The sequence below is a fragment of the Peromyscus californicus genome, unplaced genomic scaffold, assembly GCF_007827085.1.
Source record: "Peromyscus californicus insignis strain IS unplaced genomic scaffold, ASM782708v3 Scaffold_6__1_contigs__length_162567912, whole genome shotgun sequence".
In the NCBI taxonomy this organism is placed as follows: Eukaryota; Metazoa; Chordata; class Mammalia; order Rodentia; family Cricetidae; genus Peromyscus; species Peromyscus californicus.
The window spans coordinates 36,484,535-36,511,561 of NW_026294584.1; the positions used below are offsets into that span (position 1 = coordinate 36,484,535).

Consider the following 27,027-nt stretch of genomic DNA (forward strand, 5'->3'; position numbering starts at 1 on the left):
CTCTATGATAGAAGTCTATAAAGGTAGAATTAAAAAAAAATTCAACAGCTTTAACAGAAAGGACAAAAAGATATATAAAACAGACAAACAAGAAAGTCCAAGTCATCTGACACTAGTATCCAATCAGAGGAGTGAGGAAGAACAGGAGGAATAGAGAAGGAAATTCAAGGGCTTCTTGCTCTGCTTCCTGATTGCAGACACAGTGTGACCAGCCTTGTCACTGTTCCTGAACATGATGAAACCGTCAGCCCAGAGAGACCCTTCTTCCCTTGAGTTCTCTTCCTCATGGATATGATCAGAGCAACAGGAAAGGTAATGGGTACAAGGTGGTAGTAGTCTGAAACCGTTTTTCTTCATGGTTGTTTCCTACCCCAAGACATTTTACCAGAGAATGTGAAACGTACACATAAAGAAAAAAAAAAAGACATCAATTATAATCTCACTACCCAGCATAACCTCTGTCAACATTGGGGTGCCTTTCTTTTTTTGGTTTTTCGAGACAGGGTTTCTCTGTGTAGCTTTGTGCCTTTCCTGGGACTCACTTGGTAGCCCAGGCTGGCCTCAAACTCACAGAGATTCGCCTGGCTCTGCCTCCCGAGTGCTGGGATTAAAGGTGTGTGCCACCACCGCCCGGCAGGGGGTGCCTTTCTTAATAACATATTTCTGAGGTAATGCGAATCCAGACCATACTTCATACTTCACAAATTTTTTATTATTTTTATTTTTTGTTTTTTTGAGACAGGGTTTCTCTGTAGCTTTGGAGCCTGTCCTAGAACTCATTCTGTAGACTAGGCTGGCCTCGAACTCACAGAGATCTGTCTGTCTCTGCCTGTGGGGATTAAAGGTGTGTGCCACTACTGTCTGGCCATACTTCACCCTTTTAAGGACTCATCTTTTATCCATCTGCTACTATATTTTAAAATATACTTTGTCATTAAGATTCCCCAAATCACAAGTTAATATAGGTATCTGACACAAAAAGGTCAAAATGGGTATAATTTGTGTATCTCTGAGTACTGTGAAATATGCAAAAAGGCAAAGGAATATTAATACATTGATGTTTCTAAAGTACCTTCCAGCTAGGCTGTAACAATTTACATGAAACTTGAGTGGCTCACTTCATGTTTTTCAACAGTGTTAACTTAAAATCATTGAAGCTCATTTATTGGAAAAACTGGTATCTGCACTCCTTAAATTATTAGTGAAGATTAATTGTTTTTTGTTTGTTTTTTCAAGACAGGGTTTCTCTGTGTAACAGCTGTGGCTGTCCTGGAACTTACCAGGCTGGCCTCGAACTCATAGAAATCTACCCGCCTCTACCTCCCGAGTGCTAGGACTAAAGACATGCACCACCATGCCCAGCGAAGATTAATATTTTTATATTGATTTCTAAACAACTATCCCTTACTTACAAAATTGGTGTTGGGTTTTCTTTGCAGCAGATGCATCCTTTCAGCTATTTCATAAAGCCTGCTCTGAACTTCTTTGACATAAGGCCTTCAAGGGCCAGATGCAATGGCTAGTGTCAATGTTCCACTTAGAGAATATCCACTTTCTTCCTCCACCATTTTAAAAGTCAAGTAATAACTGTGCAATCTTTACAAGCTATGTTTTGGTACATATATACACTGTGAATTATCAACACAGGATACCTAATTTTCCCATCATCTCTTCTTCCTGGTGATACCATTATAAGTTTAACTCTTCTAGGTGTTTTGAATTATATGATTCAATAATCACAAATGATTGCTTTCAGTGTAAAGTCCTTATCTATCTCGTGTGGCTGGGACCTTGAACCCATCAGCCAATAACTTCTCAACCTCTTTAAGTTTCTGGTGCTGTCAGCACCTCTTCCTTAGTAAGCTCTTGATTTCAAATGACACCTATATTTGTGGCCATGCCTTTCTGAACATGCCTGGTTATTACAAATGCTACCTGTGGCCATTTGTTATGTGTTAGTGGCATCTAAGTCACATGATGGCTAAATGGCAAAGCCGTTTATTCTTGATTTTCATGAATACAGTAAAATGCCATTGCATTCATCAAAGGTATTCCAAACACAGAGCAGAAAATTTTTGGAGTGAAGTTCTGATACTATCCTGCCAGCTTTGTCTGTGTTGAAGGCTGGGTCTCCAGCCCTAGGGATGCCACCAGAACAAACAAGCTAAATTCAAAGACTGAGGATACTCAGACCTGATCCGGAAGTAAAACAAGGAGCATGGATGTGATAAAATAAGAGATTCCTGAAAAGAAGAATTGTTTTTCAAAGGAAAACACTTACAAAATTCTTCACATAAGCAATCAAACAAACCAATCCCCACATTGTTGACATAGTGTTCATTTTCTTGTTTGAAGTTTTTCTTAAAACTGAAACAACTTTGCTCGTGTGTATGTGTGTGTGTGTGTGTGTGTGTGTGTGTGTGTGTGTGTGTGTGTGTGTGTGTGTGTATGTATTTACTTATTTTGTATTGCTAGTGATTGAATCCTTGGCCTTGTACATGCCAGGTAGACACTCTGCCACTACGTTACACCCTAATCCACATTTATTTTTTAAACTACAATTTCACACTTATATATTTAGAAATATAAGAGATATGACTAAAAATTCTCAAAGAGTATTTCTTAATTTTACTTGCGAAGGTGAAAAAAATAATACATTACCTTTGAAACTAGCAGTGCAATGATTTCTTTCACAGTGTTGTCAATCAAATCATCTATTTTTGAATGGTACTGTTGCTAGGTTTTAAAAGACAAAATGCATTAGTGGATACAGACATGAATTCTTTGCTGTAAGTCACGACTGCTCTAAAGCTACTAGTTATGGCATATCAAATTTACTTAAAATGATCATTTTGTACATTAAAAGAACAAAGCTGTGACAACGATCCCATCCAGTCAACACTTTCTACATTGCGGTTGGAAAATTTTCCCATGTGCACTGTTGAGTTAAGCAGCTAATGGGGTTATTACGGGCGTTGAATTGAGTTCTTATCCTCATTCAGGCAGAGGAATGTGAAGGGTACTTTTTGTCTTCTCCTCTGTAATGAAGGTGGCCCTGTATTTTTCTAAAGGGTTGGTTGAGCCAGAGAAGCAAGGAGACTCAAAAAAGATTTAATTAATACAGCATTTCATGTCTGACAACTCTCATTCGTAAGTTATTTTAAATGTGCCCTAGAAATAAAATGCACTCCTGATTGTTCTCCCTAAAAGGACTTTCTGTCAGCCCAGGAGCAGCAGTGTATACAATTCTTACGACATGCTCAAGCAAGGGCAAAATTAAAATTTCATCAACAAAAGGAAATAGATGGTAACAAATTAATCGGCCATAAAAGGTACAATGAAACAGCACTACTCCCCATGGCTTTATTACTGCTTCCTCATGAACAAGATGTCTTTAAATAAATACAAAAAAGATGTATTTAAAATAAACCTGAAAGACTCCTGCTTTTGCTTTCTTTAGAGAGATTACTAGAAGGTTCCTTTATTAAATTAGCAGAAGCTTGGGCTTCCGTGGCATCTATTTAAACAGTAATTCATTCTTTGGAAGCATTTATCTGACAGCAGATTGTCCCCAATGGCCACTTCACAGAAAATGCGACTTGTAAAGACTAACCCTATCCTGATGATCCAAGGCTTCTAGGAACAGAGAGCATAATGCACAGACTGAAAGTCCTCGTGGCAGGATAAACATTAGACCAACTTCACAGCTGCCAGCTGAATGGTTCCCTAAGTTCTATGTATTTGAAAGCTATTTTTTTCTTTCTTCGGAAAACATGTCTCAAAGTTTCCACACAGAACAAAACATCAACTCAGGCTTGCTTTGGAATACAAGGGAATGATCCCCATACCCTCAAGGGCTATAATAGTTAAGAGTGGTCATCATCTACTTGTGTAAATAATGAAGCAGAATACTAAGCTTGTAAGTTATTCTTCTCTCTTTGTTTCCTCTCTCTGTCTCTGTCTGTGTATTACACTGGTCTCAAATGAAACACATGCACATGACTACTGAGCTTCTGGGTATGGACTGCTTGTCGGGTTCACTTAAAGCCATGCTGACTCCCACAGCTTTGTTCCCCAGAGGACAAAGAGAAAGGACATTGGGCATAATGGGTGAATTTACACTGCAGGAGAGTTGGAATGTTCAATGTCGGCATAGGAAATGAGACAACAAAGAAAAAACAAAGTTGAAGCAAAAGAGTGAAGCTCAGCCAAACAAGCTGACTGGTAGGTAGTTGAGATTGAGATTTACTTAAACAGTTGATGCTCTGAGCCATAAGCATGCTTCAGGGCCAACGCCATCGTTTTAGTACTCCAACTAAGTGATTTGTAGGGTGAGACCCAACAGACACCCTTGCAAGACGGCCTCCCAGCTCCAGCCAAAAGCTGCACAAGGAACTGGGTGGTGAAAAAGTTTATGCAAATGGGTTCTGCCTCTCCCCTTTCATGTCCCTGCTCCAGACCTGTGTCTGTGCAGCACAAAGGAATGGAACAGCAGTCATGGCCCCACTATGGAGTGGAACTGGAAAGAGGTACAGGAGATAGGCACGCAGCACCATATATCCCACTAAAACGGAAAGCACTCTGCAACAGGGAGGTGTTACTGAGGCATGCAGACTCTCAGAGGTGTTCTTAAACATGCCTTGGCCTCAATGCTCTACTTGCCATATATTTCATATTTCAACTCTTTAAATATTTTTTTAAAATATTTTACTTCATTTGTTCTTCTTATGTGTATGGGTGTTTCCTTACATGTATGTCTGTGCATTACTTGTATGCTTGGTGCTGCAGGAGGCCAGGAGAGGGCATGCATTTCCTGGGTCTGGAGTTATGGATGGTGTGAACCAACATATGGGTGCTAAGAATTGAACTCAGATCCTTTAGAAGTACAGCCACTGCTTTTAACCACTGAGCCATCTCTCCAGCTTCCATATTTTGACTCTTAAGGAACAAAATATCCTCAGAATGCTATAACATATAAGATAGTAGAAGTCTACATGTTAGATTTTTGCATTGGATTAATCCTGGCAATTCTTAAAATCAGTGATGTCAAGAAGCCATTTATACTCCTCTTGTTGAAAGGCTCAGAAAGTCAATTCAGTCAAGACATTCTGATAATGTCAACCCTTGGGTGTACTTTCTTTGATCCCTGATCTAGACATAGAAAGGGAGAAAAGAAAAAAGGAGAGATAGAAATGAATGTATAAGAATGAGTGAAGTTCGCTCAGCCTGGGAGGAGGGGACTGGATCTGCCTGGACTGAATCTACCAGGTTGAACTGAATCCCCAGGGGAGTCTTTGCCCTGGAGGAGATGGGAATGGGGGGTGGGCTGGGGGGAGGGCGGGGGGGGGGGTGAAAGGGGGAGGACAGGGGAATCCTTAGCTGATATGTAAAATTAAATTAAATTATAAAATAAAAAATTTAAAAAAAGAATGAGTGAAGTTAAATTGAAAAACAAAAGGATCAAAATGTATATATCTTTAATGTATTACTCCCGAGGCCAACAAATATGGGGGTGGATCACTAGATTAACACAATATGGGAGTCTACTGCTATAAATTCATCCCATCATCTGGGAACACTAGTCAGGATGTAGTGTGAACATCCATATTTTATGTATTCATTCTGCAAAGAAGCAAACCATGTGTATGGGTTATATGGGTATGCCAATATAGCTAAAAGAAAGCTAGTCAGTTACTCAATAGACTTGGTAGCTTTCAAAGATTAAAAAGTAACACTCTAAGTCACAAAATAGCAACAAACAGAATTTTTCTGCAAAGCTATTTTTATTGCTTAAGCTAAAAGTGATACATTGTTTTTCACTTCAATGAACAGATAACATTGTTGACAAAAATTTTGAAAGTTTTTGTTCTTCACTACAAAAACTTCTATAAATGGTGTGTGTGTGTGTGTGTGTGTGTGTGTGTGTGTGTGTGTGTGTGTGTGTGTGTGTGTGTGTCTGTGTGTGCACATGTGTGTACAGGTGTGTATACACATGCATGTGTGGGTTAGAGGACAACCTTGGGCCATTCTCTAGGAGTTTTTCACCTTGTTTGTTGATACAGGGTCTATCATTGATCTGAGGATCTCCAATTTGACTAGATATGCTAGCCAACAAGTCCCAGGGGCCCTTCTGTTTCTGCCTCCCTGATTTCAGAGTGCAATCCTGCACCCCAGGCCTTTGCAGGTGCCTTCTGGGGATTGAATTCAGGTCCACATGCTCTCATAGCAAGCCTTTGCTGATTAAGCCATCTCCCTAGCTCCAAATCTCTACAAATTCTTTTAAAAATATTGACACTTATTTATTTTAAAATATTCTTATTAGGCTATTTCTGATTGGACTGCTAGTCCTAAGAACCACAGTGTTGGCAGAATGTAGTTCAATTGCAAGCTGATTTTTTTTCCACATCTGCCCTCAAAAGCAAACAGGTTATATCTTTCTTCTTCTGAGGATGAACCTCAATTTACATTTGGACAATCATTTAGAAATCCTTGCTTCAGAGCCCAGGCATATTTAAAATCCTGGCATTGCGACACTCAGGTGGATATCATCATTTCACTGGACTGTTCACATGCAAATATATTAGAAACGGAGACTAACCAAATACGGTACAACCTAGACTTTGGCCCTTCTTTTGGGTTGCATTTTATTAGGATTGGATCACTTGTTCTGGGAATGGGAACATTCCTCTTTAATTGATAACTAACCCTGTAGAAGCAGGACCCCTGGCTCACCTGAGCTACTCATTAATTTGTTCACATTCTCACATCTTCATTCCCAGTCAATGGGACCAGGGGGGAGTGGTTGAGGGCAGATGAATGTCTACAGCATAGGTAGTCATCTGCTTTTCTACAGTAATGGATAACATGGATTCCAAACAATGTGGTGGTTTTATGATCTCAACATCTGTCCTGAGGGACTGGCCTAAGTCTTCTGACTCATTATAAACATCTGTCACATGAGTAGACCATTCACTCACTAATCACTTCATTAAACCCTATTCTGGGCCTTGGAGAGCACCTTTACATCATCATGTGGCACATAAGAAAATAGAATTGCAATCTGGGGACACAGGCAGGTCTTTGGTGTGGTCAGGAGTGGAGGGATTTTTTAATTTCATCAATGACAATATATTAATAACAAATTACCACAGAGTTCAGTGAATTCACTTCATTTCTGCTAGGTTTAACTATGTAGTATATGCTTTACACGGTTCTGAATTGTCCATTAATCTAGTTTTGTGAGCAACTTCGTTTCTTTCTGAAACAACAATTTCAAAACCTGGCAGAGTGAGGTGGGGGAGGGGAGAGAGGAGGGAGAGAGGGAGAGATAGAGACAGAGAGAGAGAGAGGGAGGCTGACAGAGGGAGGAACCGAACAATGATGTAAGTGTATTTATGGGAGATTAAAAGCAACATATATGATCCTTTTCTTTTGCACTTGTTTACCACTTTTCAGGGTTGCTAATAGGCTTTACACCTGCACATTTTGAACTGCATTAATTGTGTGAAAGTTGTAGGGAACTAATTGTCTCTGGTGAGAAGGTACAGGTGCAGACATAATGAATAGCAGCAGATTACTCTTCAAAATGACTCACTTCTTAATGTAAAAAATCGTTTGGCCATGTGACTGTCATTTGTGTGTGCAGTGGCCGTTTCTCTTTTTAAATACTAGATGAATTGTTTCTTGCAAGGGAAGAATTTTAAAGCAGTGGCAATAAATCAGCCTGTTAATTTACTCAGCACATATTTACCAAGTGCCTGGTATGTTGTCAAGTACTGTGTCTATATTAAAATAAGAACTAGTATATTCACAGTACTAGTGGGAAGATGATTCCATAATCTAGATGAGAAATGAATGTGCTTATGAAGCCACTTAAGATAATATTCTCAGACAGTCAAAGGTTTACATCTGGGTATTGAAAAACACGAAGAGGTGATTAGGGGCCATTGGCATCCAAGCCAGCTGCTTACTCATTTGGATAATTAGAGATAATAAATCATGTTGTATGTGATCAGACAATGATAATTACTGAACATTCTGTAACACTGGCAGATCCATTACTTACATATATATTTGTATGACTGTATCATATAATATTTGGAATATATTTTCTCCCTAAATTGCACATAGTAAAATATGACCACACATACATGAATATAAATGAAGTGAAAATAGCTAATATCTATATCTGGGTTAAATAAGAATTAAGCTCACATAGTAGGTCTTCTTAGCTCCCTTTGTAGTTAGCCAAGTCCTGGTAATGTTGCTAGCTAAGTAAGTAAGGCCCTGCTATTTGGCTTTCAGGAGAAAAAATATTGAATAATGACAACCACAGAGCACAACCTGGTCAGTCATGTCTGCATGAAAATTTGAGGTCCCACACCTCCAAAAGTCAGGTAACACTTTAGGGCAAACCTGTTATGGGTGAGGGTGATGATGCAGACTGCTTCCTCCCTACTAGTGGAGGCTAGTCCCAGGTTATTGGGGGTCTGTATCTCACTGAAATCCACATTTGTATTCTTCAGTATGAAGTGACCTTCCTGTGGGTGTAGCCTCCTGATACAATACTTAGGAGTTATCCTACACAGGCTTCATTGTCACCTAAAACCCCAACTCTGTATTCTGCAGGAAGTATAAACTGTATCTACACACATGAAAATATTAAGTCACCCTGCCTCTATATTTATTTAGACTTTCATTTGGCTTTAAATAATTTTATCTTTTAAAAGTATAAAAGTAGTTTTAGACTCTGTAGCCTGAAAGAAAACGTTTCTGCTTGACACCCTTTAAAGTACAGTATTTACATGGCATTAACTTTGTAGATACACACACTGAAGCCTAAAACAAAACAAAACAAAAACCCTTGAAAATAGAATATTATTTTGATTTGAAAAAGATGAGAGCAAAAAGTACATAATTCCATGCTGGGCAGTGGTGGCGTACACTTCTAATCCTAGCACTCGGGAGGCAGAGCCAGGCGGATCTCTGTGAGTTCGAGGCCATCCTGGTCTACAGAGCAAGATCCAGGACAGGCACCAGAACTACACAGAGAAACCCCGTCTCGGAAAAAAAAAATGTACATAATTCTAAAATGAAGATGTGCTTTTCTAAAAACAAACAACACCCACCCACCCCCCACGGAACATAGAAAAATCCAAACCAAAACAAGACACTTACCCATTGACTCCTAAACTGGATCATGTGATGAAGGAAAAATAAAATGATGAATAGGGAAGAACAAAGAAATGATGAAAAAAGTAATGACAATAGAAAAGGACACAAAATGTCAATGTAAACACATAAATCTCCAAAATACAGATCCATTTTCACCCAATCACCACTTTCAACAAAAACAAATCATGAGATAAGATGATGTTGCAGTTTTGAGTTTAAAATAAACAAACAAAAAATTAAAAGTGAAATAATGAAATTTGTATTCATGAGAACTAATGTTTTTATTAAATTTTAAATTGCATTTTATTTTGTGTGCATGTTTGTGTGGTGGAAGTGGAGGTGGGTGCCTTGGCATTGTGTAGAGGTCAAAGGACAACCTGTAGCTTTCTCAGTTCCACTATGTGGGTCCCGAGGATTAATCTGAGGTCATTGGGTTTGGTAGCAAGTTTGGAGACCTTTACCCACGGAGCAGTCTCACTCAGTCCAGTAGTGACTAGTGTCTACTTGATCCTTAAAAAAGGAAACTTTTGTGTAAGTGAAGTTTTTCATATGCTATAATTTTTGTGACTTGCTTTTATGGATGCAAACTCTCAGTCTTCTAAATTTGTATAAACAAAGTAGGCAGGTTTTAGCTTTCTCATTTGCTTGTAGCAAGCAAGGCTTATGTAAATGGTCAACACCAAAATGGTATATGGGAAATTAAAGACCACTTGGGAAGTTTTAGCAGGCTTATATACAAAAGGAGGGGCTGTCCAGAGCAGAGGGTCTTCCCTGCTGCACTACTGTTCTCTAGGACTTACCTCCTGTCCTCCATCCAGGGCACACAGCTTGGTGCTTTGCTTTTTAGCATCAACTAATACATTAAACATGGTGCACACGGAAGCTGGGATGCGCAAGTCAGTTGTTTTGTTCGCCTTTTGCATCTTGAGTTCAAATGCAGTTCTTGTTCTAGTTATTAAAACACGAATTAGAGTAAGAAATCCTGACAATATGTTCCACCCATTTGGAAGAGTGAAATCAATACTATAAGATTAATAATATAAGACATGCAGATACAGATTAAGTAGCATGGTGGAGCTAGGGAGTGGGGCGTGGGCCAGGTGGGATGTTCTATGCAGGCGTTTCAAATAAAGGTTAGACTGAGATGTTTCTATAGAACACAGTTTAAGTGTTCGTCACCAGGTGGTATTTATGCAGCCACTCAAGACAATGCAGACACCCAAATGAAGCCTGTGGTGATATATAATGTACCGTATTTAATGGAAAAAATCATCATTTTACTTATTGCCTAAGTTCATATCCAAGTAGAAACACTACATGTTCTTTTTGCATTTAAGCAGAAGACTTCCTGTGTGTTAGAGCAGAACCAAACAAAACAAAAAGATATCAGCCTGGAAAGCTGAAAAATTGTCACAAACCACAGAAAACTACAATTCTCTAATGTCATTTAAATTGTCTCTTAAATGCCTGAAGTTTCAGGTAAAACCTTGTAAAACAGGACATTTAGATTGGTCTTTGCTAAAGACACTACCACTACCATACTCTGACCTACAGATTTGAGACATGAAACTCATAGCTGAGCTTCAAAAATTACATAATCCAAATCACAATCTTGCCATAGGAGGCATTCACATTATTCTAAGAACTAGACTTTCTTGGCTCAATGTGTTTAGGGGTACACAGTTGTTCCAACTAATATTTGACTGTTAATCAGGTGTACTCCCCCCAAATTCAAAGACACACATATAAATACATCGTAACGTAAGTAGAGGCACTGGAGACATTTGACTCACTAGCACATAGTGATGACTTTGTAAGAACTGTTTAACAATGAAAGTACATTTGCAGGACTCTGAAGTCTTTAAGTTATTTCTGGTTAAGTGCCGAGGAATGCACATTGTTACATCGTCTGATGTAGTTAGCGAATTCCAGAAAGCAGTGAGTATCTTTGGAATGAGGATGGTGCTAATTGTATTTTGAGCTTACCAGGCCACTTCACTGCACACAGACACCATACATAAGGCATAAGAACTCAATAGACCGTTTCTGTATGTCTCAGGAGATGCTACTTTGGGAATACAAAGCACAGTACTCCCAGAGAGACGTGTGGTAGATGTGATTAATACGGTGTAGGTGCTACTGATTAGAGAAATGGGTGGGAGGCCCGAAAACAGAATCATCAGATTGAGTTCATTAATGACATGGGTTCTCAGAATTAAGGTCAGAGAATGTCATGTCCAGTACATTCTGCAACAGTGGTTCATACTCAGTTCTTCCCTGTGATAAGTAATAGGTACGTGGTAAAAAGTGGCATTATGGGTGCTGGCATCCCAAGCAGCAACTTGAAACACACATCTATCTACCTTTTGACACAGGCCTCTATCATATCACTGGCCATAAGTTTAAGTCTTTGCTCTAAATGGTGGGCAAATTCTTGTTCTGGCCAATGTAGGTCATAGACAAACATTTGCAGTGCGTCAAGTTTCCAAAACAGATCTTCAGATGTTGTTGAGCCATTGCTAGAAGAAAAGAGGAAAAACAAAGAGCATCATGAACTTCCAGTGTTAACAACAACATGGACCACCCATCCATTGATTTCCCTTTCTGTGCTATTGCCATCAGTGAAGATTATACCACATTCAATATCTCACGATCCAGCGTGCTCTTTGGTTAGCTTTCTAAGTCTTCCTTTCAGCTTCTTAATGAGGTCAGGTAAAAAGAGTGTAAAAGAAGTAAATGCAGTAGTGAGTTTTTGCAAAGAGGACTAGAATGGGTACAGCAGAAGACTAAAGATAAGAAATCAAGTTGTGCGTAGAAGGACAAATATCTTAAGCATTCTTTACCAATTTCCAAGATAATGATGAATACATAAAATTATTTTCTCTTACAATTTTGAAAAAGTGTTTTGTGCAAGAAAATGTATATGCTCGCACCTTGCTGTTATCCATGCATCTATGCCTCGGTCATCACTGTGGCTTCTATCTACAAGAGTGGACCACACAGGAAAGAATAGGCTAGGTGGGAAAGCAAACCTTCACTTCCAGTTTGAACTGCTCTGTGCTGCTTCTAGCTCATAATTAAAACCTAACATTATGGAAATGCTCTTAACACAGAAATAGTATTTCAGGTGCTTTGAAGTTGGAGCAAAATCATGCATTTCCAGTCTTCATGCATGACTTAGCCAGCATTCACTACGGTGAGAAAATGACTCTAGGAAATGGTATTTTCACACCATGTATGAAGGTAATCATCATCAGAGTTCATATGTTATTTGAGCGAATGGTACCATTTGTACTTTCCACGAACCAAGTATCCAGCTAATAGGATGACAGATGTTTGAAAGTAAAATAGTCCTACATTAGAACATATTGAGACTCAGTTGTAAAATCAGAACAAAGCAGAAGTAAAAAGAAAAAAAAATGGAGCAATGTCTGCTTTATTTGTTCTCAGTGTTCTCACAATTGCTCCACATATATTACCCTACATTTATATTCTTACTTTGCAAAAACAAAATAAAAGAAACAAAACCCATTTATTATAAGGATACACTGGAAAATTTAAAAGAAATTATTTTAAAAAACCACAATGTTGAGCTAAATATATCTTAATTGGCAAGTTTTAGAAAAATCACCCTTGCCCTGGCTAATTAAAAGCTTGGTTTCTGCCCTGCACCCTGGCCTTAGTGTCTCAGCTCTATCTCCAATTTAAGTTGCTATCCCTATCCATTCTGCCAGGAATTTCTCAGGATCTCCTGGCCTAGCCAAGTTGTCTTCAGAGTTAAGTTCTCAAGGGACCAATCATGACAAAACTGAATAGCACACACAGAATTTTACTGACTGATTGTCTCTGCACCTTAATGTGTGCTGAATGCAGCATCAATAAAGACCTGACAAGGCTGCACTGACACTCTTGTGGAAAATGTGTAATACAATACCCTCTTTACATGGATCATCACATGTACAAGAAAGACATGAGAAGAATTAAAGGCCAGGCATTCTCCCCCCGACCCCACATCCACAGTGTACAGTGAGAAGAGCCGTGTTTTAATTGGATGTACTTGGCAAGAGGCAAACCTGCTTTATAAATTTTGGAAGGATGTAACTTTAGAAATGTGCATGCTTTAGCAATACGCCACCAACAAAATTATCATCAAAACAAAAAAACTCATAGTCAAGACAATTCTATTAAGATTTTTATACAAAATGTGAGTTATACTTTATAAAGATATGAATGCTGTTCTTCTGCTTAATGCTATGCTAAAATTAGAGGCAATAAATGTGTCTAATTGGGAATTTAATTGGTCTAATAACTGTTTGTTATAATTAAATAGATGAAAAAAATAAATAGTTTTTCTCTGGATTTGGTACAGATAACCTGCAATTTATTCAGAGACTTTTCATTTAAAATTATTTCTAATCAGTGACCTAGTCCTAAACATATTACTTACAGATTAAAGAACTCAAATGTGAATAATGGATGCTGATATAATTTCCTAAGTCAGTAGAAATGTATCTTAATGGTATTCATCTGTATGGCTAATGACAACCATCTCTTGTACCACCCCTTCCCAAATGATGACTCTATCTACAGAGAGAAAGAGGAGAGGACTCATTTGTATCTTCTTTTTTTTTTAAAAAAAAAAATTAGGAGTCGTCTTCTTTACTGGGAAAACACCAATATGGAAGATGACTCTGGTGTAGCTGGACCTGGGGGCCCAGGATTACGAGGATGCAGCAGCTTCTGTGGAGGATTCCTCATTGGTCTTAAGGGGCCCTGGTCACAGTCAAGGCTGCCAGGATCGTAAAGGTAAAGATGAAGACAAGGAATGGATCCCCATCACCAAGGTGGGCTGCCCGATTGACTTTTTCCTGGGCACATCCCTAAAATATGAGGTTCTGAGGAACATGTCAGTGCAGAAGCAGTCTGGCCAGTGGACCAGGTTCAAGGATTTTGTTGATATTAGGGACTACAATGGTCATGTTGGTTTTGGTGATGAGTGCTCCAAGGATATAGCTCCTGTCATCCAAGGGGCCATCATCTTGGCTAAGCTTTCCACCATCCCTGTATGGAGAGACTACTTGGGAAAGAAGATTGGCAAGCCCCATACTGTTCCACGAAAGGTGACAGGCTGCCGTGGCTGTGTTGTGTGGCTCATTCCTGTCCCAAGAGGTACTGGCATCGTTTCTGCTCCTGTGCCCCAGAAGCTGCTGATGATGGATGGCCAGTACTGATGACTGCTACACATCAGTCAGAGTGGCTGCAATGCCACTCTGGGCAACTTTGCCAAAGCCACTTTGTTTGTGGTGTTGGAATCAAATCTAGGGCCTCCATTATCAGCTTGCTCTCTTACTGACATTACCTTAATCTAGTTGCTCAATGTACTTTTTCACTCGACTAGCAGTCAAATCTTTAATTTTAACACAAAATGGAAATGTTTCTGGTTCCTCCATGTTTTATAACAAAACATCAAAAACTGAATCACACAGTAGGAAGATGAATATAAATGGAGACCAGTATGCTAGGTGAAGTACGCGAGGCTCAGAAAGACCAGTGTCACACGGTGTTGCCCATACTCTGAACTTAGACTTAAGAAAAAAAAAAAAAAAAAAAAGACCTGAAAGCAGAAGGGGGAAACTATTTGGGAACAGGAAGGGGACCACTGGGAGAGGAGGGGACAGGAAAAGTAGGGGAAGATGAATCAGAGAAAAGTATATGATACATGTGTGTGAGACTTTCATAATGAAACCCATCATCTTGTACAATAAGCATACACCAATTTAAAACGTAAATGGCAATAACATCATAACATTATGAATGATCATGGTCTCTATGACAAAAAGAACCTGTTAATCTTGGTAAACATCATGATGATCAACTTGTTAAACACATTTTTTTATTCACCTATGACAATGAAGCTATTATTACCCACTTGCCATGATTCCTGTCTTCAGATTTACCTCACTTTGTAAAGGGCCTGAGAAACAACAACAACAACAAAAGGGCTCAGGTTTCACACAAATCTCCAAGCTAACAGAACAGCAACAAGAAACTAAATTATACAGGATGATGTCCACAACACTGTCCTAGTAAAATGTAGATGGAGAAGGAGGAAGAAGAGAAGTAAAATTATACACCATTATAGATGAAAATCATAAATATAGAAAGGTTGCTTATACTGTAAGGGTAATTTCTGAGCATACACAGAAACCACTTTATATATTCCAATGGCACTAAGCATCTGAGTCTAAGAAAGAGATTGACATGTAAGACTCTATCCCAGTCATGTTGCCAGTCCAATAATGATGTGTAACTTCGCCAAACTTTTTCACAAGTTATTGCTGCCTTTTTTGGTCTCTTTCTGTTTGTTTTCTTGATTGTACATATACAAGACAGAATAGAGTTGACGGTGGGGGGTGGGTACAGAGAAGGCTAGTTAAGTTTTTGAGCAGTCTTTTTTTTTGTTGAAACACAACAAAACGTGAAGGGAGTGAAGGGCTTTGAGGTTCAATGAGTGTGGGTCAAATTTTTGCCTATCACTTATAGTTTGCCTATCACTTACAGTTTTTTCCTTTTCTTAATTTCCTTGTAAATGACATTTCTTTAATTGTGAAATGGAGATAGTGACACTTACCTTACAGAGTTGCTATAAGGATAAAATGAGATAAAGAACTTGGCACTGTACCTAGAACACAGCAAATTCTGAATACATGGATAAATTCTCTGTAATTTTTTATTTGTGCTAACTGAATTAATATGAGATCCTGGTCAAAAGACTTTATTGTCCTTTTACAGTTGTAAACTAAGTGTGTAACTTCATTAGATTTCAAAAGAGCAAAACTATAAATAACAATGATGGAACTGCCAGCAACAATGATAATACAGAGTAGTAATTACCATTTTTTGGACACCTAGCATGTTCCAGCAGTATAATTATTTATAAAAAGTTTAGGATGTGCCAGATACTTTCATACAGTGCTTTTGCCCCTCTCCCACAAAACTGTTCTTAAATTAGGAATCAACCATCTTTGAATGGAGGAAAGTGAGGCTAAGAAAGATATATGATTCATAAGTTAACGTTTAAGTTGAGACACATTCAATTTTAGAGCCCTTTCCCCTAATGACTCTTAATTAGTCTGTAGTAGGCAGGCTCACTACAAGATGGAGTAAATAAATATGGCTTTTAATGGTATCAAGACTACCTTAAAATTGCAAGGTACATCAACTGAATCAGGATAGGAATGACAGAAGAACCACCTGGCATTGGGAACAGTAGCTTCCCTGCAAGGTCTAAATTCTGCTTCCTTAATGTTAACACTAAGATAAAAACCAAACAAGATGATATAATTACAATCCTCTCCCGAAGGTTTTCTTCATGTACAACATCAATGTTGTGAGCAGTAAGAAAGCTGAACTTAAGCATCCTTGAATTTACCATAGATATCGACATGGGAAATTCAGGATTGTACTACTTAGGAGCAATTCTACATCCTGGGATTAAAAAAAAAAAATGACATCTGCTACACAGAACAGACATGAACAACATAAAACCAATGCGATTTCTTTCTTTCAACCTCTATCATATTATTATCAGTATGCCAAGCTCAGCTTAATAGCTTAAAACACTCAAACGAATAAAGCCAAAGACAGTACTCCTCGACCAACAGTGATAAATGCCATGCACTCTGAACGCATCTGCACGGAAGACAGCCCAGGCCATGCACTAGCTAACACAACACCAGGAAGTAAGTGAGGGATACACACGTGGACTCATATAAAGAAGCCATCCACGGAGGAGTAGAAAAGCTAGGAATCTGTGGAAGATTAAGAGGCAGACTTGGAACTTTTGGAAGAGCTACATTGGGAAGACTGTTGGCGATATTCCTGTAAAGAAACAAACACCGTGGGAAGGGGGCACCGTAAGCAATAACCACAGATGGCTGTAGGCCAAGTCATAGGGTCAGGACTGAGACAGGTGGACACCAGGGTACCTACTTGACAGGCTGCCACGTCTCCTGCTCAAAGCCTCTGTGAATTGACTGGGCGATGGCAGACTCCATCAGGTCAACGTAGCGGACCACCAAGGGCACAAAGATCTCTTGCAAGTGTTTGTGAAATTTCCCATTACACAAAAGCGCTGAAATAGGCAAGCAGAAACGGGGTTCGTCAGAGGGATAACATCAGTTACTTGGGAAAAAGAATTGGTGGAAAAGAATTTTTTTCTTAAAAGAGTCTCACATGGGAAAACTGATAGAATGCAGATAGATGATAATGGATTTTGGTCTTGCTATTGAATATCATATCATGGAAATTTCCACAAAATTATAATTAGCCTTACATATATGCCTGTCAAAACAAAAATAGATTTTATTTCTGTAAAATGTTCTGAGCAGGTGGTATGTTTGCACTTCCTCAGAGATTTAACACATAGGCACATGACCACTTACTGTAAATTCAAGGGAGTTGCTGCCTCCACAGAAGGTCCTGACACAAGTAAATGCAGCAATTAAGCAGAGTCAGAATCCCCTGGTTAGGCTGTGTATCACGGAAGTGAATTCTAAACCTGTTCAATTATACGCGGCAAGCTTGATTATATCTAAGAACTACACTTCTGAATTCACTTGGGAAGGTTGCTGTGGCCCTCCCAGAAATATCTATTTTGATTCACGACTTTTTTAGTTACTTGGAGATTTGTTTTTGAGTATTCAATTTAGTTCATTACCTTTTGTGTTTTGGGTGGTTCTGGGGATTGAATCCAGGGCTTCTAGCATATTAGGTAAATGCTCTACCACTGACCTAAACTTTCAGTCCCAATACCTCTGTATTTAAAAACAGCACATTCTATCCTTTTTATTTTTCAGTTTCCCATTAGTTTGAAGAATTCAGGTTTGGAGCACTCTTTGTAGAGTGATTATAGAAGTCTTATATTTTGTTCTACTTGGTTAGGACTGTTGGACAGGGTGTGCCTATCACTTCCTAGAGATGGATTTTCCATGTAAAGCTCACAATTTCATTAAGACAAGTCACAGTATGAGGCTAAGTTGCACCTAGAAAGAACAGACTCTACAGGAAAATACTAAGCAAAGCTAACTGAGATTGAAGGATTTTTAATTTTTTGATTAATATTAGTATACATTGCAAATGTTTCCCAAATGAATATATCCTAAATACATTTATGAATGCTTTATATCTTCAAACTGAAAATGTACTCATTAAAAATATATAGTTATCATATCGGGTGGTGGTACACGCCTTTAATTCCAGCACTCAGGAAGCAGAGGCATCTGTGAGTTCAAGGCCAGCCTAGTCTATGGAGCAAGTTCCAGGATAGCCAGGGCTACACAGAGAAATCCTATCTTGAAAAACATTTTATATATAACATATATTACATATAATATGTAATACATATATATATATATATTCATTGGTCAGGAAAGGCATATGTGAAGAGATGCGATGGGATTTAAATTTAATCTAATAGATTTCCATGGGAGTTCTGCAGTGGGGAGGGGTTTGCCAGGTGGAGGGAACAGCGACCATAAAACTTCAAGGGGACCGAGCTAGTGTCTTACAAAGATAAGGAACACAGCCAGGAAAGGGAAGACTAGTTTTGGGGGGAATCTAGGTTCTAGGAGTTTGCTGGGCACAATGGCACTTGTCAGTAAAGCAGTGGCATGGCCTGGTCTTTCTGGTCACTGCATGGCAAATGGAGGTCATTAAGAAGAGAGAAGAGGTGACTAGTGACAAGCTCTTGGTAAAGGGTAATGGTGGCTTGAAGACGTCAGAAGTGGAAGATGTCAAAAAACAATCTCTCATCAACTTCACTTACTTTAATGGATGTGAATATCTACACATGTTGAACCTTAACAAGTATAACCTGTAGGAACTCCAACAGTCTGGTCTTACACTCAGTACGGCAGCTTCTCGCATTATCTTCTTTACACAGAAGTGAACAGAAGTCTTAATGTCTTAAGACTTGGACAAAGCACATGACATTCACTAACATGACATGCAGAGGGAATGCTCTCAGTGTTTTTCTGTGACTCTTAAGCTTGTCAGAGGGTGGAGAGACCTGGACTTGTGAAGTGGAGTAGAAAGTAACACTAGATCTAGGATATGCAATACTGATTTTGTTCTGGCTCTCATATGGCTTAGTTTTTCTCTTGTAGCTAAAAACCAAACCAAACCAAACCAAATAAATGAACAAACAAAAACCCACCTTTTCTTTGGAAAAAGTACTTGTTACATACAAAGGAGGACCTGAGTTTGGATCCTCGGCGTCTATGTAAAAAGCTGGGCACAGTGGTGCACATCTGCACACTCTGTGCTGGGAAGCAGAAAAGGGGTACCTCATGGGCTCACCTGGTTGGTCCATCTGGCCGAATCCAGGTGCTCCAGGTTCATCTGGAGACACTGTCTCCAAAAAACATAAGGCATACAACAATAAAGGAAGACACATGACTTGGACCTCTGATCTCTGTGGGTGTACAGGCATACACACTAAAGAAATCTTTTCTTGCTTATCAGCAGGCAAAAGGTCTTTTATTCAGGTGGGAAAAATCATATTTAGTTATAAATGTGTTACTGAGAGGACTAATGTTATCTTATGGTGTTTTCATTAGTACACAGAGGGAAGGTGTTTCATTTCTTCCCAAAGATTCAAGTCACAGAACTAGAAGGCGCTGTCTAAGGTGTAACTCAGTTACCCTTTAACCAAATATCACCTACACAAAGATGCCAAGCTTTAAGGGTAATATGTTCTCACCTAAAATATCAAAGCGATTATGACAGCCCAACTAAGAAATGTAATGAGTGGCTGGAGAGATGGCTCAGAGGTTAAGAGCACGCTGTTCTTCCAAAGGACCTGGGTTCAATTCCCAGCACCCATATGGCAGATCACAACTGTCTGTAACTCCAGTTCCAGGGGACCTGACACCCTCACACAGACCTACATGTAGATAAAACACCAATGCACATAAAATAAAAAAAATAATTTTTTAAAAAAAGAAATGTAAAGAAATCTTATTGATTGTATCTTTACTTAAGACCCCGCCTCCTCCTTGACAGCGGTATTTTTGGAATGCCAAACACTGTGTTATGTGGCATTGTGCATTCTGTCACTTACCTGTCACAAAAACCCTAAGAAGAAAGGAAGGTTTCTTTTTTAATTGTCAATAAAGAAAGCTAAAGTTCAGGGAGATTAGGAAATTTACCTAAGGTCATTTAGTCACCAGGCAATGGAACCAGGGTTTGACACCAAAACCACATGTTAATCTCTCTATATCATAAAATCACACTTTTATTTAGGTTACCATAAAATAGTGCCTGTCTGTTTGTCCATCTATTCCTCCATCTGTCAACCTAGCATCAGTGCATTGATATCTTTTAAGGTATATCAATGCAGTGAATTGCTTTTATAAGTGGTGGCGCATGCCTTTAATCCCAGCACTCGGGAAGCAGAGGCAGGTGGATCTCTGTGAGTTTGAGGCCATCCTGGGCTACCAAGTGAGTCCCAGGAAAGGTGCAAAGCTACACAGAGAAACCCTGTCTCGAAAAACCAAACAAAAAAAAAAGAAAAGAAAATTTGTAGGCTGATAATATCTTTATTAAAACTAGACAGTTTCACATTGCTGTACAGCAAGACTGTATGGCTAAACTTTATTCTTATGGTGCAGCATTGATAAAATAGCAAAAAGGAAAGAAAGAGAGAAAGAAAGAAAGAAAGAAAGAAAGAAAGAAAGAAAGAAAGAAAGAAAGAAAGAAAGAAAAAGAGCAAACGAACGAACTCTATCTAGGTTCTCCATACCATTAACCACTGTTACCATTTTACTATTCCAAGATAACTAAACAATTTTAACAAATTATTACAACTACAAATGAGCCTGCAACTCTTCAAGTCAAAAGCTACTTTCCTGAGAGATTAGGTGCTTTGGCAGTGAAGTCACAGCTTAATAAAAGGCAAAAGTCCAAAATAATTCTATTCAATGTTGTTATTAAACATTGCAATAATTCTAAGATTAAGTAGCAGTTGACTCAAGTCTCTAGCAAGTGTTACCTTTAAATATATATGGAAAGTACTGGATTCATTGTCTTGTCTGTTTTGATTTTCATTTTTGTTATTTTGTTATTTTTCCTATTTTATTTATTTATTATTTAGTTTTTTTTTTTTTTTTTTTTTTTTTTGGTTTTTCGAGACAGGGTTTCTCTGTGTAGCTTTGCGCCTTTCCTGGAACTCGCTTTGGAGACCAGGCTGGCCTCGAACTCACAGAGATCCGCCTGGCTCTGCCTCCCGAGTGCTGGGATTAAAGGCGTGCGCCACCACCGCCCGGCTTATTATTTAGTTTTTTAAGAGCAAGAAATAACTTGAAGTTGAGTGAGATGGGTGATGAAGATCTGGGTGGATGTGGGGGAGGGGCAAGATTATGATCAAAAACATATTGTATGAAAAAGAACTAATAAATTAAAAATATATTAAAATACGTAAAACTATTACATTAAATCCCCCAATCTCTGTATTTCCATGCCGGAGTGAAAGTGGAGATTTCCTATCTCATCTCTACACAAGCATCACAGAGGTGAGTACCACAAGCCTTTTCTTCACTCCCTACATCCAAGGAGTAATCAAGCCCCATGTATCTTCTGGTCCTCGTGTCTTTACACCTGGCTGGTCCTCTGCTCATCTCCACTGCTGCTGCCTAATCTGTTCAGCTCTTTTGTAATGACTCATGCAGTCAGTTCCTGACTGGCCTTTGAGTTCCTACTTTACCCTTGGACAGCTCACCTCTCACTGTGTCAAGCAGAAGGGTTTATAAAAACAAATGTAAAACTACCCCCAAACCCGCCAGTACAGTCTTTCCATGTGTCCCTCCAACAAACCTGAAAGCTTCAGCAAGACATGAAGCCCTCAGTGATGCCCTACCATGACCTCTCCAGTCCATTTCTGGTGCTTGTGTCCCATATTTCCTTTGGCATAAGCTTGATGATGTTCTTGAGTTACTCAAATCCTCATATCATTTCACAAATACTTTATTCTGCCCCCTCTTCCTTGACTGGTTATTGGCTTTCCGTGCTTAAAGTCCCGTTAGTTGATGTCTCTTTCTCCCTTTACACTTCCCCTCTCCTTCCTCCCTATGAGAGCACTAGTACTTGAGGTAGGGATCATAAGTCTTCTCAGTGAGGTAACCCAGACTCAGAAGGACAAACATGGTATATACTCACTCATGAGTAGATACTAGATATAAAGCAAAGGGTAACCAGACTACAACCCACAGCTACAGAGAAGCTAGCTGACAAGGAGAACCCTAAGAGGGACTCATGGATCACCCTGGGAAGGGGAAATAGATGAGACCTACATGAGCAAACTGGGGGTGAAGGGGGCAATGGAGGGTAGGGGATGGGGGATGAGAACATAAAGGAATGGGATGGTTGAGCTGGAACAGGGACAGAGTGGGAGAGCAAGGAAAGAGATACCATGATAGAGGGAGACATCATGGGAATAGGGAGAAACAGGGTACTAGGGAAGTTCGCAGGAATCCACAAGGATGACCCCACCTTAGACTACTAGCAATAGTGGAAAAGGTGCCTGAACTGGTCTACTCCTGTAAGCAGATTGGTGAACACCCTAACTGTCATCACAGAGCCTCCATCCAGTAACTGATGGAAGCAGATGCAGAGATCTACAGCCAAGCACCAGGCTGAGCTCCAGGAGTCCAGTTGAAGAGAGAGGAGAGGGATTCTATGAGCAAGGGGCATCAAGATCATGATGGGGAAATGTACAGAGACGACCAAAGCAAACTAGTGGGAACTCATGAACTTTGGACCAATAGCTGTGGAGCTTCCATGAGACTGGACTAGGCCCTTTGCATAAGTGAAACAGTTGTTTAGCTTGACCTGCTTAAGAGGCCCATGGCAGTGGGATCAGGATCCATCCCTGCTGCATGAGCAGGTTTTTTGGTGCCCAGTGCCTATGGTGGGACACCTTACACAGCCTTGGTTCAGAGGGAGGGGCTTGGACCTGCCTCAACTGAATGTACCAGGCTCTGCTGACTCCCCATGGGAGTCCTTGCCTTGAAGGAGGTGGGAATGGGGTTGGGGGTGGGTTGAGGTGGAAGTCTGGGGGGCTGGGAGGAGGGAGGAGATGGGCACCTTTGGTTGGTATGAATAGGAAGTTTCTTAATAATAAAAAAGAAAACATCTGGGACACAATAAAAATTTCTACAAATTCAAAAAAAAAGTTTTCTCAGTACTGAGCTGAGACCTGGCTTACTGTAGTGTTTAGGTGTTTCATGTGTGAATGAATATTTGGATACAAGACTAAGTTACTGCATCCTTTCTTGGGAGACTGCATCAGATGACAGCTATCTAGCCAATTGAGGCTTGCATATCCTTCACATTTTATATAAAATATATGTTATTAGATGATGCTGTCATGATAAATTCTATTATGATCCATAAATCTAAGCTCTGGCTGCTAAAATTTAAAGAGAAATCTTTTTTGGTCAGTTATTCCTGCTAACAATGTGATTATTTCATGCACAATTTGGAGAAAATGGAGATTAGGTACACTTTCTTATAATTTTTACAACAAACAAAGAATTTTGGCTAGAAGTTTGCTCCAATTTGAGCTGACATCTGCCTTTAATTTTTTTGGTAGTGCTGGGATTGAACTCAGGGTCTAGGTACTTGCTTCAGCAATGTGACATATCTCTTGCCTTCCTTTTCGATTTTTGATTTTAAAGCCACACTTTAAAAAACGAAGAAAAACTGGCAGTATTCGTGTGTAATTAGAGAGAGGTAAAAGCAGAAAGAGATGGGGGTGAGGAGAGGGAAAGAAGGGTCTGGGGGTGAGGGGAAGGGGAAGAAGGGTCCAGTGACAGGATGAGGGGAGACGGACAGGGAAGGAGAGACAGAGGAGACACAGAAAGCACCTGAGGTGCAGGCAGGAGAGAGCAGGAAGAAGAAGGGATAGCATCCTCCTGTGTGTGGAAGGCAAGGCTACGGAAATTCACACCTGTCTGTCAATGTGTGCTCTCCCCTGCTTGCCCATATGCCAGCTTTCACCCTACTCCCATCAGACAAAAGATCCTCTCAGAGGTAGCCTGAGGCATCCGAAGTCTTCTCCCTGTGAGTATAATTTGCTGCTGTCACCTGTCTAATCTATGGCTTTATGTGGCACCACTACCCCGATGCATTGGAAAGGGTAAGTTTTCATCCTGGCTTCATCCAAAAAGGTTTCGTTCTTTCTTATTTTCCTTGCTGTGTCGTCCTGGCTCATTGGCCTGGTACCCTCTATGTTGAGCAAACTGGCCTTAAACTCACTGTTTGAGGCACCTCCCCTGCCAGAGTCAAGATTATTTCTGATATTGTACTCCAGATGCTGGAGTGCAGTGGATTGCCCTGGAATCTGAAAAATGGACACAGCACCATAAGTGGAAGTTCAGCACCTAATTGGCTGACCAAAACAACCATTTCTCCCCAAAGATTCCATGTACCCAAATATCAACTTGCTGGAGAGTAAAGGAGCATCCCTGATACGACAAAGGTTTACAGAACAAGTAAAAATGACAGGAAAGAAAGCAAAAGGCTTAAATAAAAGCAAAACTCAAGATGCAGAGGGCCTAATTAGGTTGAACATCTCCAATAATTAATAAATAAAAGTACTTGACATAGGCTTTTAATAGTAATATTTCAACACACTTTAAACTATGATCCAATTAATATAAATTACTGAGACAATGATTCCTGGGTAAAATGAATAGGCAAATGGAAGTGTTCAGGCATTGTTTTCAGGGTAAACATATGCTGCTCTCTCTTGAACTATATAATCTACTTTCATGTTGCTGTTCTGCCTTCCAATTAGTTGGCACTAGTGGATTGCTGGTAAGAATGATTATCCTCCCTCAAATTCTAATTAGGTATTTTATAAGTAAAAGTGTAATTCCTGGCTAGCAAAAGAATACAAACACCACCAACCACAAGACAAACCAACAGACTTTGCTATAAATTCAAGGAAATATAAATTCTATCAATATGCCTCAAGACTTAGACAGTGGACTACGATATAAAATTAATAGTCATTCTTCAGTTTCTATTTGCACAGAACAAAGACAAGCAGCACAGAAAACCCAAGTCAGGATTCCAGGAGGGAAGTGAGGAGACTTGTGGCTGATAGCAGCATTGTGCACCCAGCCGAGAGCCTGGCATATTAGATGCACACTCAATAAATATATTTCCTGCATGCACCTTCTAATGGAAGTTATGATAGCTTCCCACTCAATTTAAGTAGAAAACACAGTGGATTTCATTAATTGTTCATTTATATTTTAATACACTTATTTACTTACTTTTGTGTGGAGAGAGAGTGAGTGTGTGTATGTGTGTGTGTGTGTGTGTGTGTGTGTGTGTGTGTGTGTGTGTGTATGTGTGTGTGTGTGTAATAAGAGAACAGCTTGTTGGAATCAATTCTCTCCTTCCACCATGTGGGTCCTGCAGACTGAACTCAGGCATTAGACTTGGCTGAAAATGCCTCTACTCACTGAGCCATTTTGCTAGCCTTAATCAGTTAAAATTTTGAAAAGTAATTTTATATAGTTTGTCAATATTTAACTTATACGTTAACTACTGGAGTATGCTCCTAAAACTATACTTAATTCTTCCTTTCCTCTTACTGCACTTGCTAGAAGATTAACAGATACATGTATGTACATAATATACCTACAGGAAGGTGACAATCGAAAGCTCAGATGTTACAGTTTCTTACTTTCTATGCAAAAAAAGGTAAATATATCTATTGTACAGATACATAGAAACAATCAATATAACAAATTCAATTTTGTAACTATAATGAAAACTCTCAGGGAATAGATCAGATTCTGAGTTGTATATATTTTATAACCATCTATTATTTTATAGTTACTAGCACAGAAATGTCCCTATTGGTCACTAGTTTTCATGCTTCTTAAAGATAGGAATCATTCCTTACTGTCCACACATTTTGTTTCTTATGGGTTTTATTCAGGCATAACTCAGTATGAATTTTAACCAAAGCTCAGAAGGACAATGCCTTACTCTCTAGCAGTCCTCAGGCTGGCTTTGTGAGATTATGTAACATCAGAGCCAGAGGTGAAAGTTTGATTTTATTCCATCTGCCACAGCTTTCTGCTATTTGCAATCATGTCTCACAATACCTTTTCCCTTAATGGGAGCAAGTATGTGTGGCTGTAGCATGATCAATGTTAGTCAAGCCTGGGGTTTTTGAGGTTTAGAAACAGAATTCATAGATGTTTCTGTAAGTGTGCTGTGAGGGACACAGGCACATATTAGAACAGGTTGTTACCTTTAAGCAAATAAATCCTAAGTAAAGTGAACGTAGATTGAAATTGTTTTAGAAATGTCTACATCATATATAGAAAGTGAAGTTTTCCTGTGGAATTCCATTGATGGAAAACGCTACTGTCTGCTGCTTTTATAACTCTTTCATTATTCTGCTCAGGAGAACAAGTTCTGTTGAATAATTTAAAATTCAATCATCTCCAGGGATTAGCATTAAATACATTTTCCTATTGGGTGATCATCCTATCGTTCATAGAGAAGCTATCCCTGCAACTGCTGGCACACAGCCTGGGTATAATGCAGAATTTATGTCTTTTCTGCATTGTTCCCTGTGTATGTATACAGATAACTCCATAAACACCACTTCGTGGATTTCAGACACACAGCTCATTTAAGCACTGGGGGCGGAATGACATGCAGGTGCCAGTCCTTCATATTTCAAAGCTTGAAGATTAACCTAATATACAATATGGTGACCTAACAGTTCTTCGTTTGAAAGAAATCTGAAAAATAATCTCTGATACT

At 39.3% G+C, this 27,027-nt stretch overlaps 1 protein-coding gene across 5 annotated transcripts in view; it reads right to left on the reverse strand.

Annotated features, from left to right (window-relative positions):
* Cadps2 (calcium dependent secretion activator 2) overlaps positions 1 to 27,027 on the reverse strand; it is a 542,094-nt gene that overhangs the window by 59,748 nt on the left and 455,319 nt on the right. For 2 of the 5 annotated variants that reach the window (XM_052722145.1, XM_052722144.1), the window contains 5 exons: positions 17,167 to 17,308; positions 16,936 to 17,055; positions 11,538 to 11,693; positions 9,975 to 10,122; positions 2,662 to 2,736 (listed from right to left, as the gene is read on the reverse strand). In XM_052722145.1, coding sequence (XP_052578105.1) covers positions 2,662 to 2,736; positions 9,975 to 10,122; positions 11,538 to 11,693; positions 16,936 to 17,055; positions 17,167 to 17,308 — 641 coding nt within the window. Of the gene's footprint in view, positions 1 to 2,661; positions 2,737 to 8,994; positions 9,193 to 9,974; positions 10,123 to 11,537; positions 11,694 to 16,935; positions 17,056 to 17,166; positions 17,309 to 27,027 lie in introns of those variants that run through there. The other 3 variants (XM_052722147.1, XM_052722146.1, XM_052722148.1) reach the window with 2 other exon arrangements.